Below are 16004 nucleotides of genomic sequence, written 5' to 3'. Positions count from 1 at the left end.
TGTACTAGCCATGTATGTGTGTACTGCAGGAAGGTGTACTTGTACTAGCCATGTATGTGTGTACTACAGGAAGGTGTACTTGTACTAGCCATGTATGTGTGTACTACAGGAAGGTGTACTTGTACTAGCCATGTATGTGTGTACTACAGGAAGGTGTACTTGTACTAGCCATGTATGTGTGTATTACAGGAAGGTGTACTTGTACTAGCCATGTATGTGTGTAGTGTGTACTACAGGAAGGTGTACTTGTACTAGCCATGTATGTGTGTACTGCAGGAAGGTGTACTTGTACTAGCCATGTATGTGTGTACTGCAGGAAGGTGTACTTGTACTAGCCATGTATGTGTGTACTACAGGAAGGTGTACTTGTACTAGCCATGTATGTGTGTATTACAGGAAGGTGTACTTGTACTAGCCATGTATGTGTGTAGTGTACTACAGGAAGGTGTACTTGTACTAGCCATGTATGTGTGTACTGCAGGAAGGTGTACTTGTACTAGCCATGTATGTGTGTACTGCAGGAAGGTGTACTTGTACTAGCCATGTATGTGTGTACTGCAGGAACGTGTACAAGGACAACCGCACACTGGAGCTGGCGTGTGACTCCCAGGATGATGTGGACAGCTGGAAGTCTTCTCTGCTACGTGCTGGAGTTTACCCTGAGAAGATCACAACGGTCAGCACCTGCACTTACCTTCTTACTGCTTCTTTGTCATTTATATCACATACGTGTCAACAATTATATAACACAACTGTCAACAGTTATATCGCATACCTATCAACATTTATATCGCATACCTGTCAACATTTATATCGCATATGTGTCAACATTTATATCGCATACGTGTCAACATCTATATAGCATAACTCAACATTTATATCACATACGTGTCAACAATTATATAGCATTAGTGTAAACATTTATATCGCATGCGTGTCAACATTTATATCACACAACTGTCAACGGTTATATCGCATACCTGTCAACATTTATATCACATACGTGTCAACATTTATATCGCATACGTGTCAACATTTATATCGCATAAGTGTGAACATTCTTATCGCAAAGGTGTCAACATTTATATCGCACAACTGTCAACATTTATATCGCATAAGTGTGAACATTCATATCGCATAGGTGTCAACATTTATATCGCACAACTGTCAACATTTGTATCGCATACGTGTCAACATTTACATCCCTTACGTGTCAACATTTATATCGCATACGTGTCAACATTTATATCGCATATGTGTCAACATTTATATCGCACACATGTCAACATCTATATAGCATAATTGTCAACATTTATATCACATACGTGTCAAAAATTATATAGCATTAGTGTAAACATTTGTATCGCATGCGTGTCAACATTTATATCACACAACTGTCAACGGTTATATGGCATACCTGTCAACATTTATATCGCATACGTGTCAACATTTATATCGCATAAGTGTGAACATTCATATCGCATAGGTGTCAACATTTATATCGCACAACTGTCAACATTTATATCGCATAAGTGTGAACATTCATATCGCATAGGTGTCAACATTTATATCGCACAACTGTCAACATTTGTATCGCATACGTGTCAACATTTACATCCCTTATGTGTCAACATTTATATCGCATACGTGTCAACATTTATATCGCATGTGTCAACATTTATATCGCACACATGTCAACATCTATACAGCATAAGTGTCAACATTTATATCACATACGTGTCAACAATGATATAGCATTAGTGTAAACATTTATATCGCATACCTGTCAACATTTATACCGCATACGTGTCAACATTTATACCGCATACGTGTCAACATTTATATCGCATACGTGTCAACATTTATATCGCATATGTGTCAACATTTATATCGCATGCATGTCAACATTTACATAGCATACGTGTCATCATTTATATCGCATACCTGTCAACATTTATATCGCATACGTGTCAACATTTATATCACACAACTGTCAACGATTATATCGCATATGTGTCAACATTTATATCGCATACGTGTCAACATTTATATCGCATACGTGTCAACATTTATAACGCATACGTGTCAACATTTATATCACATAAGTGTCAACATTTATATCACATACGTGTCAACAATTATATAGCATTAGTGTAAACATTTATATCGCATGTGTGTCAACATTTATATCACACAACTTTCAACGGTTATATCGCATACCTGTCAACATTTATACCGCATACGTGTCAACATTTATACCGCATACGTGTCAACATTTATACCGCATACGTGTCAACATTTATATCGCATACGTGTCAACATTTATATCGCATGCATGTCAACATTTACATAGCATACGTGCCATAATTTATATCGCATACCTGTCAACATTTATATCGCATACGTGTCAACATTTATATCACACAATTGTCAACGATTATATCGCATATGTGTCAACATTTATATCGCATACGTGTCAACATTTATATCGCATAGGTGTCAACATTTATATCGCATATGTGTCAACATTTATATCGCACACATGTCAACATCTATATAGCATAAGTGTCAACATTTACATCACATATGTGTCAACAATTATATAGCATTAGTGTAAACATTTATATCGCATGCATGTCAACATTTATATCACACAACTGTCAACGGTTATATCGCATACCTGTCAACATTTATATCGCATACGTGTCAACATTTATATCTCATACGTGTCAACATTTATATCGCATACGTGTCAGCATTTATATCGCATACCTGCCAGCATTTATATCGCACAACTGTCAACATTTATATCACACAACTGTCAACGGTTATATCGCATACGTTTCAACATCTATACAGCATAAGTGTCAACATTTATATCACATACGTGTCAACAATTATATAGCATTAGTGTAAACATTTATATTGCATGCGTGTCAACATTTATATCACACAACTTTCAACGGTTGTATCGCATACCTGTCAGCATTTATACCGCATACGTGTCAACATTTATACCGCATACGTGTCAACATTTATATCGCATACGTGTCAACATTTATATCGCATACGTGTCAACATTTATATCGCATACGTGTCAACATTTATATCGCATACGTGTCATCATTTATATCGCATACCTGTCAACATTTATATCGCATACGTGTCAACATTTATATCACACAACTGTCAACGATTATATCGCATACGTGTCAACATTTATATCGCATATGTGTCAACATTTATATCGCATACGTGTCAACATTTATATCGCATATGTGTCAACATTTATATCGCACACATGTCAACATCTATATAGCATAAGTGTCAACATTTATATCACATACGTGTTATAAATAAATAATAATAAATACGTCAACAATTATATAGCATTAGTGTAAACATTTATATCGCATGCGTGTCAACATTTATATCACACAACTGTCAACGGTTATATCGCATACCTGTCAACATTTATATCGCATACGTGTCAACATTTATATCGCATACGTGTCAACATTTATATCGCATGCGTGTCAACATTTACATAGCATACGTGTCAACAATTATATAGCATTAGTGTCAACAATTATATAGCATTAGTGTAAACATTTATATCGCATGTGTATCAACATTTATATCACACAACTGTCAACGGTTAAATCGCCTACCTGTCAACATTTATATCGCATACGTGTCAACATTTATATCGCATAAGTGTCAACATTTATATCACATACGTGTCAACAATTATATAGCATTAGTGTAAACATTTATATCGCATGCGTGTCAACATTTATATCGCATACGTGTGAACATTTATATCCCATAGGTGTCAACATTTATATCGCACAACTGTCAACATTTGTATCGCATACATGTCAACATTTACATCCCTTACGTGTCAACATTTATGTTGTATATGTGTCAAAATTTATATCGCATGCATGTCAACATTTACATAGCATACGTGTCAGCATTTATATCGCATACGTGTCAACATCTATATCGCATACATCAATCAATCAATCAATCAATCAATCAATCAATCATATCGCATACATGCATGGCGGCGAGTCAAGTACATTCCTTACAAGTCTTTGATGTAGCTCAACATGCTTGTTGAAGACTTGCTCTTCCGGGTTCTTCAGACCACCAATCACGGACATGACCGCTTCATTCATAGTTCTGAACAATGATTTATTTTTCAATAAATGTTCTTTGTGTTCCTTTTCAGTCATTGCGTTACGTGGCTCTCTCTCATGCTCGTGCTCGTACTCGTACTAACGCCTCTCCTTCCCGGCTGCTGCTCTTTAACAGAGGGACCGCTGATCAGATAAACCGGCCCAGGTGTGCCATCTACACACCTGTCGCTAATCTCGAAGCCGGCCCTGGCACACCCCGCTTCGCTGCAGGTCCACAGGCCACCCCCCCCCCATTACCCCCCATCCCGTGAGGGAGCGGGAAAGGAAGTCGGCCATGGCCATCTGTGCACCCGGTCTGTGAATCACTCTGAAGTTGTAGGGTTGTAAAGGTAGATACCAACGGGTGATCCGCACGTTGGCATCTTTCATGCGATGGAGCCACTGGAGGGGTTTGTGGTCCGAGCAGAGGTGCAGAGGCGCCCCAGGAGGTAGTATCGGAGGGCCCCGACCGCCCACCAAATGGCGAGGCACTCCCTCTCCACTGTGCTATACCTGGCCTCTCTTTCGGATAGCTTTCGGCTGATACAAAGGATGGGTCGGTCGACGCCCTCCACCTGCTGGGACAAAACAGCTCCCAGTCCCCTGCCCTACGCGTCAGCCTGCAGACAAAACGGGAGAGAAAAATCAGGCATGTGCAGGATCGGCTCCTCGCAGAGGGCCTTTTTAACCCTCTCTAACGCCTGCTGGCACTGCTCCGTCCTCTGGACCAGATCTGGAGCACCCTTTTGGGTGAGGTCAGTTAGTGGGCTGGTCAGGTCCGCAAACCGGGGGATAAACCTCCGGTAGTAACCTGCCAGACCCAAAAACTGCCTCACCTCTTTTTTCGTCTTGGGGATTGGGCAGGCCACAATTGCCGCTGTTTTATCTACCTGCAGGCGCACCTGCCCTCCTCCCAAGTGGTACCCCAAATACTGTACTTCCCTCCGGCCAACAACACACTTTGCCGGGTTGGCGGTGAGCTCTGCCTGCTTCAGGGACTCGAGCACCGCCCCACCCGCCGCATGTGCTCTTCCCAGCCGCTACTCTGGATGATGACGTCATCCAGGTAGGCAGCCGCGTATACAGCGTGAGGCCTCAGCACCCGGTCCATGAGGCGCTGGAACGTGGTGGGCGCACCGAACAAGCCAAACGGAAGTGTCACAAATTGGTACAAACCTTCCAGAGTGGAAAAGGCCATTTTTTCCCTGGACTCTGGTGACAAGGGAATCTGCCAGTAGCCCTTGGTCGGTGGTCAGTGTCGTAAAAAAACGAGCAGTACCCAGCCGATCCAGGAGCTCGTCGACCCGAGGCATTGGGTAAGCGTCAAAACGTGATATTTCGTTCACCTTATGGTGATCCACACAGAACCGCACAGACCCATCCTTTTTCCCTACCAGAACGGTGGGGCTGCACCACGCCCCGGGGGATTCTTCTATTACCCCCAACTCCAGCATGGATTTTAATTCCTCCCGAACCACTTTGCGTTTGTGTTCAGGGAGCCTGTAGGGCTGAGAGCGCACCGTAACCCCCGCGCTGGTCTCAATATGATGTTGGTTGAGGTTCGTGCGCCCGGGCCGAGGGGAGAACACATCAGAGAAGCGCTGCTGCAGCTTGGCAACATCCGCTTTCTGCGCTAACGTGAGCAGATTGTCACAGAGGAGGGGGAAGGGCAGAACAGAGCGCGGGACCTCTGGCCCGAAATCCTCCTCCTCCTCAACCACCGTCACCATGGAAACAGGCTCCGCCTCCTTCCATGTTTTCAGGAGGTTTATATGATAAATTTGGGTGGCTCTGCCCTGGTCCGAGCGCCGGACCTCGTAGTCCACATCACCCACTTGCCGTGTGACCTCAAAGGGTCCTTGCCACCTGGCGAGTAATTTCGAGCTGGATGTTGGAAGTAACACAAGCACTCTTTCTCCCGGTGAAAATTTTCTTAGCTGAGTGCCCCTGTTATACACGCCCTGCTGACGTTCCTGGGCACGGAGCAAATTCTCGCGTGACAAGTGCCCCACCGTGGGGAGTTTTGCTCGCATGTCCATGACGTATTGAATTTCGTTTTTGCTGGAGCTGGCCCCTCCTCCCAGCTTTCCTTAATTACATCCAAAACCCCGTGCGGTTTCTTGCCGTATAATAACTCAAAAGGCGCAAAGCCTGTAGAGGCCTGATGTACCTCCCGCATTGCAAACAGTAAGGGATCCAGCTATTTATCCCAATTTGGTTTGTCCTCGTTGCGGGGGGCGCTGGAGCCTATCTCAGCTACAATCGGACGGAAGGCGGGGTATACCCTGGAAAATGGATGAATGGATGGGTTTGTCCTCGTGCGTAAACTTACAGATCATGGTTTTCAGCGTCTTATTTAGCCGCTCCACCAGCCCATCTGTTTGTGGGTGGTATACGCTGGTGCGGATCGCTTTAATTTCCAATAATCCGTATAGTTCCTTTATCGTGCGTGACATAAAGGACGTGCCCTGGTCAGTCAGAATCTCTTTCGGGATTCCAACTTGGGAGATGACCTGAGACAGGGCCTGCGCGACACTCTTTGCAGAGATGGAGCGCAGTGGCACTGCTTAGGGATAGCGCGTTGCGTAATCCACCGGGACTACCACAAAGCGATATCCCCGTGTGCTCGGGTGGAATGGTCCGATGAGGTCCATACCAATTCTTTCGAAGGGGACCTCCAAGAGCGGCAATGGGCGCAAGGGCGCCTTGGGGGTGGCCACCGGGTTCACCAGCTGGCAGTCCGGGCAGGCAGCACACCAGCGGCGCACGTCTGTCCGGATGCCCGGCCAATAGAATCGGACCATGACCCGATTTAGTGTTTTATCCTACCCCATGTAGCCAGCCATGGGATTGTAGTGCGCCGCCGGGAAATGGTTTTCCAGGCACCAACAACTGGGTGGTTTCCTCTCCTGTTTGAGTGTCACGGCTCACCCGGTATAATCTATCTCTAATAATTGAGAAATGAGGAAATACCCGCGCTGTTCCCGGGCGCACCAGCTGACCGTCGATGTAAGCCACCTGGTGCCAGGCCGCGCGCAAAGTTTCCTCTCGATTCCCGCCCGGCAGTGTTGGATGGACCCGCGTCGCCACTGAGAACTGCACGGGTATTCCCCTTTCCTACGGTCCGTGAACGCACCCCCACGCATTGTGTCACTAGACTGTTAAACCCCGGCCAATTTGTGCCCAAAATTACGGGGTGCGAAAGGTGCGTACTTACAGCTACCTTGACCCTATGCTTTTGACCCTCATACCAAATTTCCACTGGCACCACAGGGTACTCGTGCACAACCCCATGAACACACCTAATTTTTAGCCGTGTTGCCTGCCTCAAAGCCCCGGGTCGAACCAGGTTCTGGTGGATCAAGGTCTGCTCGCTACTCCCTTGTATCCTTACCGTGATACAGTACGTCTCCACCTGCGGAAGTCCCTGACGCGCGTGATCGGGCCGACCACGCCTCCAGCACACCTGCCCAAGCGTTTGAGGGGCCGTCTGCGCGGGAGATGTTCTGAAGGCAGCAGCCGGGACCTGCGGAGGGAGAGTCACACGGGTCATGTTTGGGAATTTGCAATACTCCCTCCTCCTTTTGTTGCGCGCTTTGTCCGCCGTCGTGGGTGCCGGTTGCGTGCTTTGTCCGCGCGTTGTGGGTGCCGGTTGCGCCTCGCGGTGAACGGCCAGGTGGTCCTCGGCGAGGGTCACCGCTGCTGCGAGGTGCTATGGTTACAAGACCATGAGACAAGAAGATGCTAACATATGGTTGCTATGGTTACAACACCATGAGACAAGAAGATGCTAACATATGGTTGCTATGGTTACAACACCATGAGACAAGAAGATGCTAACATATAAAAATGCTCTCTGGTGGCTAACAATGCAGCTAACGTTAGCAATGTGATTAATCAAGACATGGCATGACAGGTGTGGTGTGTTCTTCTCCCCCATGAAGGTGGAGAGTGAGACCAGTACCGCCTCAGACAACTTCTCCATGGACCCCCAGCTGGAGCGCAAGGTGGAGACCATCAGGAACCTGGTGGACTCCTACATGGCCATCGTCAACAAGTGCATCAGAGACCTGATGCCCAAGGCCATCATGCACCTGATGATCAACAACGTAAACACTCACCTGCCTTCTACACCACCTTCTCCCGCTGCAGCCTCCATCTTGTCCACAGGTGAAGGAGTTCATCAACGCGGAGCTGCTGGCCCAGCTGTACTCTGCAGGAGACCAGAACGCCCTGATGGACGAGTCCCAGGAGCAGGCCCGGAGGAGGGACGAGGTGCTGAGGACCCACCAGGCCCTGAAGGAGGCTCTGGCCATCATTGGAGACATCTCCACCTCCACCATCACCGTGCCCATGCCCCCACCCGTGGACAACTCCTGGGTGGGCGAGTCCAGCGGTGGTCGCAGGTACCGACACACCTGTATCAAGAACTTGTCCTATGTCTTCTAAACCTTCCCTGGTGTCAAGGTCTCCGCCTCCCAGTCCCACTGGTCCCAGGAGGATGTCTGCAGGCCAGCGCCCCGGGCCTCGTGGGGCCCCACCGCCACCTAACCGCCCGGGACCCCTGGGGCCCTTCAACAACAGTGCTGAGAGTCCTCAGGCCCCCAGCCGCCCAAACAGGGCCCCTCCAAGTATCCCCAGGTGGGTAGGAGAAAACACAAGACTCACACAGATACAAGCAGTCCTGCAGCGTGTTTACTCGTGTGTGATATCATGTGCGATACAAGCAGTCCTGCAGAGTGTTTACTCGTGTGTGATATCATGTGGGATACAAGCAGTCCTGCAGCGTGTTTACTCGTGTGTGATATCATGTGCAATACAAGCAGTCTTGCAGCGTGTTTACTCGTGTGTGATATCATGTGCGATACAAGCAGTCCTGCAGAGTGTTTACTTGTGTGTGATATCATGTGCGATACAAGCAGTCCTGCAGCGTGTTTACTCGTGTGTGATATCATGTGCGATACAAGCAGTCCTGCAGCGTGTTTACTCGTGTGTGATATCATGTGCGATACAAGCAGTCCTGCAGAGTGTTTACTCGTGTGTGATATCATGTGTGATACAAGCAGTCCTGCAGCGTGTTTGTGTGTGTGATATCATGTGCGATACAAGCAGTCCTGCAGCGTGTTTACTTGTGTGTGATATCATGTGCGATACAAGCAGTCCTGCAGCGTGTTTACTCGTGTGTGATATCATGTGCGATACAAGCAGTCTTGCAGCGTGTTTACTCGTGTGTGATATCATGTGCGATACAAGCAGTCCTGCAGAGTGTTTACTCGTGTGTGATATCATGTGCGATACAAGCAGTCCTGCAGCGTGTTTACTCGTGTGTGATATCATGTGCGATACAAGCAGTCCTGCAGCGTGTTTACTCGTGTGTGATATCATGTGTGATACAAGCAGTCCTGCAGCGTGTTTACGTGTGTGTGATATCATGTGCGATACAAGCAGTCCTGCAGCGTGTTTACTTGTGTGTGATATCATGTGCGATACAAGCAGTCTTGCAGCGGATTAATCGTGTGTGATATCATGTGCGATACAAGCAGTCCTGCAGCGTGTTTACTGGTGTGTGATATCATGTGCGATACAAGCAGTCTTGCAGTGGATTAATTGTGTGTGATATCATGTGCGATACAAGCAGTCTTGCAGCGGATTAATTGTGTGTGATATCATGTGCGATACAAGCAGTCCTGCAGCAGAAAAATTACTAAAGTGTTTTATTGACACTTTGATGTTAATGACAGTTGATAGAAACATATTGATCATGTGACAGTTGATAGAAACATATTGATGTTATTGACAGTTGATAGAAACATATTGATGTTATTGACAGTTGATAGAAACATATTGATCATGTGACAGTTGATAGAAACATATTGATGTTATTGACAGTTGATAGAAACATATTGATCATGTGACAGTTGATAGAAACATATTGATGTTATTGACAGTTGATAGAAACATATTGATCATGTGACAGTTGATAGAAACATATTGATGTTATTGACAGTTGATAGAAACATATTGATCATGTGACAGTTGATAGAAACATATTGATCATGTGACAGTTGATAGAAACATATTGATCATGTGACAGTTGATAGAAACATATTGATGTTATTGACAGTTGATAGAAACATATTGATGATATTGACAGTTGATAGAAACATATTGATGTTATTGGCAGTTGATAGAAACATATTGATCATGTGACAGTTGATAGAAACATATTGATGTCATTGACAGTTGATAGAAACATATTGATCATGTGACAGTTGATAGAAACATATTGATGTTATTGACAGTTGATAGAAACATATTGATGATATTGACAGTTGATAGAAACATATTGATGTTATTGACAGTTGATAGAAACATATTGATCATGTGACAGTTGATAGAAACATATTGATGTTATTGACAGTTGATAGAAACATATTGATCATGTGACAGTTGATAGAAACATATTGATGTTATTGACAGTTGATAGAAACATATTGATCATGTGACAGTTGATAGAAACATATTGATCATGTGACAGTTGATAGAAACATATTGATCATGTGACAGTTGATAGAAACATATTGATGTTATTGACAGTTGATAGAAACATATTGATGATATTGACAGTTGATAGAAACATATTGATGTTATTGGCAGTTGATAGAAACATATTGATCATGTGACAGTTGATAGAAACATATTGATGTCATTGACAGTTGATAGAAACATATTGATCATGTGACAGTTGATAGAAACATATTGATGTTATTGACAGTTGATAGAAACATATTGATGATATTGACAGTTGATAGAAACATATTGATGTTATTGACAGTTGATAGAAACATATTGATGTTATTGACAGTTGATAGAAACATATTGATCATGTGACAGTTGATAGAAACATATTGATGTTATTGACAGTTGATAGAAACATATTGATGTTATTGACAGTTGATAGAAACATATTGATCATGTGACAGTTGATAGAAACATATTGATGTTATTGACAGTTGATAGAAACATATTGATCATGTGACAGTTGATAGAAACACATTGATGTTATTGACAGTTGATAGAAACATATTGATCATGTGACAGTTGATAGAAACATATTGATGTTATTGACAGTTGATAGAAACATATTGATGATATTGACAGTTGATAGAAACATATTGATGTTATTGACAGTTGATAGAAACATATTGATGTTATTGACAGTTGATAGAAACATATTGATCATGTGACAGTTGATAGAAACATATTGATGTTATTGACAGTTGATAGAAACATATTGATCATGTGACAGTTGATAGAAACATATTGATCATGTGACAGTTGATAGAAACATATTGATGATATTGACAGTTGATAGAAACATATTGATGTTATTGACAGTTGATAGAAACATATTGATGTTATTGACAGTTGATAGAAACATATTGATCATGTGACAGTTGATAGAAACATATTGATGTCATTGACAGTTGATAGAAACATATTGATCATGTGACAGTTGATAGAAACATATTGATGTTATTGACAGTTGATAGAAACATATTGATGATATTGACAGTTGATAGAAACATATTGATGTTATTGACAGTTGATAGAAACATATTGATGTTATTGACAGTTGATAGAAACATATTGATGTTATTGACAGTTGATAGAAACATATTGATGTTATTGACAGTTGATAGAAACATATTGATCATGTGACAGTTGATAGAAACATATTGATGTTATTGACAGTTGATAGAAACATATTGATCATGTGACAGTTGATAGAAACATATTGATGTTATTGACAGTTGATAGAAACATATTGATGTTATTGACAGTTGATAGAAACATATTGATGTTATTGACAGTTGATAGAAACATATTGATCATGTGACAGTTGATAGAAACATATTGATGTTATTGACAGTTGATAGAAACATATTGATCATGTGACAGTTGATAGAAACATATTGATCATGTGACAGTTGATAGAAACATATTGATGATATTGACAGTTGATAGAAACATATTGATGTTATTGACAGTTGATAGAAACATATTGATGTTATTGACAGTTGATAGAAACATATTGATGTTATTGACAGTTGATAGAAACATATTGATGTTATTGACAGTTGATAGAAACATATTGATCATGTGACAGTTGATAGAAACATATTGATGTCATTGACAGTTGATAGAAACATATTGATCATGTGACAGTTGATAGAAACATATTGATGTTATTGACAGTTGATAGAAACATATTGATGATATTGACAGTTGATAGAAACATATTGATGTTATTGACAGTTGATAGAAACATATTGATGTTATTGACAGTTGATAGAAACATATTGATGTTATTGACAGTTGATAGAAACATATTGATCATGTGACAGTTGATAGAAACATATTGATGTCATTGACAGTTGATAGAAACATATTGATCATGTGACAGTTGATAGAAACATATTGATGTTATTGACAGTTGATAGAAACATATTGATGATATTGACAGTTGATAGAAACATATTGATGTTATTGACAGTTGATAGAAACATATTGATGTTATTGACAGTTGATAGAAACATATTGATGTTATTGACAGTTGATAGAAACATATTGATGTTATTGACAGTTGATAGAAACATATTGATGTTATTGACAGTTGATAGAAACATATTGATCATGTGACAGTTGATAGAAACATATTGATGTTATTGACAGTTGATAGAAACATATTGATCATGTGACAGTTGATAGAAACATATTGATCATGTGACAGTTGATAGAAACATATTGATGATATTGACAGTTGATAGAAACATATTGATGTTATTGACAGTTGATAGAAACATATTGATGTTATTGACAGTTGATAGAAACATATTGATGTTATTGACAGTTGATAGAAACATATTGATGTTATTGACAGTTGATAGAAACATATTGATCATGTGACAGTTGATAGAAACATATTGATGTTATTGACAGTTGATAGAAACATATTGATGTTATTGACAGTTGATAGAAACATATTGATCATGTGACAGTTGATAGAAACATATTGATGTTATTGACAGTTGATAGAAACATATTGATCATGTGACAGTTGATAGAAACATATTGATCATGTGACAGTTGATAGAAACATATTGATGATATTGACAGTTGATAGAAACATATTGATCATGTGACAGTTGATAGAAACATATTGATGTTATTGACAGTTGATAGAAACATATTGATGTTATTGACAGTTGATAGAAACATATTGATGTTATTGACAGTTGATAGAAACATATTGATCATGTGACAGTTGATAGAAACATATTGATGATATTGACAGTTGATAGAAACATATTGATCATGTGACAGTTGATAGAAACATATTGATGTTATTGACAGTTGATAGAAACATATTGATCATGTGACAGTTGATAGAAACATATTGATGTTATTGACAGTTGATAGAAACATATTGATCATGTGACAGTTGATAGAAACATATTGATGTTATTGACAGTTGATAGAAACATATTGATCATGTGACAGTTGATAGAAACATATTGATGTTATTGACAGTTGATAGAAACATATTGATCATGCGACAGTTGATAGAAACATATTGATGTTATTGACAGTTGATAGAAACATATTGATCATGTGACAGTTGATAGAAACATATAGATGTTATTGACAAGAAACATATTGATGTTATTGACAGTTGATAGAAACATATTGATCATGTGACAGTTGATAGAAACATATTGATGTTATTGACAGTTGATAGAAACATATTGATGTTATTGACAGTTGATAGAAACATATTGATCATGTGACAGTTGATAGAAACATATTGATGTTAATGACAGTTGATAGAAACATATTGATCATGTGACAGTTGATAGAAACATATTGATGTTAATGACAGTTGATAGAAACATATTGATGTTATTGACAGTTGATAGAAACATATTGATCATGTGACAGTTGATAGAAACATATTGATCATGTGACAGTTGATAGAAACATATTGATGTTATTGACAGTTGATAGAAACATATTGATGTTATTGACAGTTGATAGAAACATATTGATCATGTGACAGTTGATAGAAACATATTGATGTTATTGACAAGAAACATATTGATGTTATTGACAGTTGATAGAAACATATTGATCATGTGACAGTTGATAGAAACATATTGATGTTTTTGACAGTTGATAGAAACATATTGATGTTATTGACAGTTGATAGAAACATATTGATCATGTGACAGTTGATAGAAACATATTGATGTTAATGACAGTTGATAGAAACATATTGATCATGTGACAGTTGATAGAAACATATTGATGTTAATGACAGTTGATAGAAACATATTGATGTTATTGACAGTTGATAGAAACATATTGATCATGTGACAGTTGATAGAAACATATTGATCATGTGACAGTTGATAGAAACATATTGATGTTATTGACAGTTGATAGAAACATATTGATCATGTGACAGTTGATAGAAACATATTGATCATGTGATGACATGATTGTTGTGATGAGTCTCTTTACATGTGATTAGTCTGCGATGTCATGTGACAAGGTCCTACTTAGTCAATCCTTCAGTGTTCATATTTGAGTGGGCCCCGGGCCCCTGTGTAGTGGAAAAGGTTGTTTGTCTTCTCTTCTTCTACTGAAACTTCTCCTCTTGTCTTGTCTTGTCCTCCACTCAAGTCGACGACCCCCGCCATCGCCAACACGACAAGTCCCGCCATAGACGTCCAAAGATGGACCTCTTCTTCTTCTTCTTCTTCTTCTTTTTCTTCTTCTTCTTCTTCCCCTTCCCCTCTCAGCCATGCTGCTGTGTTCCTTCCCTCGTGCAGATCTTCCACTTGTGTCCCTTCACCTGCCACCAGGTGACATGTATCTGTGTACCGTATCGTCTTGTGGTGTACGTGCTCCACCTTCTAGTATTACACAACCTCCACCTTCTAGTATTGCACAACCTCCACCTTCTAGTATTACACAACCTCCAGGTCCACCACCTGCTGCTTCAACTTTCTGCTGCCCTCTGCATTCCCAACGGCAGCATGGCACACAAGCTGCTTGTACTGCATGTGTGTGTGTGCGTGTGTGTGTGTGTGTGTGTGTGTGTGTGTGTGTGTATGTATGGGGGGGGGGGGGTGTCCAAGTATACATTCCTTGCAGGAACCCCTCCATAAGTGTTGATTATAGTATTGTTCTGTGAGGACCAGGAGATGAGAGTGTGAGAACATTGATCCAAAGTATGTGCTGATGTGTGTGTGTGTGTGTGTGTGTGTAGTAGCAGCCCCCCCCCCCCCACACACACACACACATGTGGGCTGAGGAGCACGGTCAGTGTTCTGTGTATCAGGGGTGTCCAAAGTGTGGCACGGGGGACATTTGTCAACAGCACATCTTCAACATACTACTGAAAAGTGGAGTACAGGAGCAAAACATGTCAAAGTTGACTCTATTATCACAATAACAACAATAATGAATCAAAATAAATGTTACGAATGATTGACATATTTAAGGCTCCAATTACTTCACATCAAAATATTCCACTTTGAACTATATTTGGGGGAATTTAAACTGTCATCACTCACAAACATGTCATAACTACATCAAATATTTGGTGTTTTTGCCATAAAAAAAACATTGGTTTTCTTTGACAAAATAACACACAACAGACATTAAAACAACTTATAATGGACAAATAGATGTGAAGTTGATCGAGAGACTTAAGTGTTGAAAGTTAAAAAAATATATAAAATGATGACTTAA

At 40.9% G+C, this 16004-nt stretch overlaps 1 protein-coding gene across 2 annotated transcripts in view; it reads left to right on the top strand.

Moving 5' to 3' along the window:
* Nucleotides 1–15371, top strand: part of LOC133650154 (dynamin-3-like) — a 52418-nt gene extending 37047 nt beyond the window's left edge. Inside the window, exons 16-20 of one of the 2 annotated variants that reach the window (XM_062047072.1) lie at nucleotides 562–676; nucleotides 8129–8293; nucleotides 8355–8590; nucleotides 8652–8825; nucleotides 14931–15371. In XM_062047072.1, coding sequence (XP_061903056.1) covers nucleotides 562–676; nucleotides 8129–8293; nucleotides 8355–8590; nucleotides 8652–8825; nucleotides 14931–14973 — 733 coding nt within the window. In that variant the 3' untranslated portion in view covers nucleotides 14974–15371. The remainder of the gene's footprint in view (nucleotides 1–561; nucleotides 677–8128; nucleotides 8294–8354; nucleotides 8591–8651; nucleotides 8826–14930) is intronic. The other variant, XM_062047073.1, reaches the window with a different exon arrangement.
* Nucleotides 15372–16004: the final 633 nt, after the last annotated feature.

The sequence above is a fragment of the Entelurus aequoreus genome, linkage group LG05 (genome assembly GCF_033978785.1).
Source record: "Entelurus aequoreus isolate RoL-2023_Sb linkage group LG05, RoL_Eaeq_v1.1, whole genome shotgun sequence".
Lineage (NCBI taxonomy): Eukaryota > Metazoa > Chordata > Actinopteri > Syngnathiformes > Syngnathidae > Entelurus > Entelurus aequoreus.
Note: the sequence above shows the minus strand (reverse complement) of the source record. Positions and strands in the feature narration are given on the sequence as shown.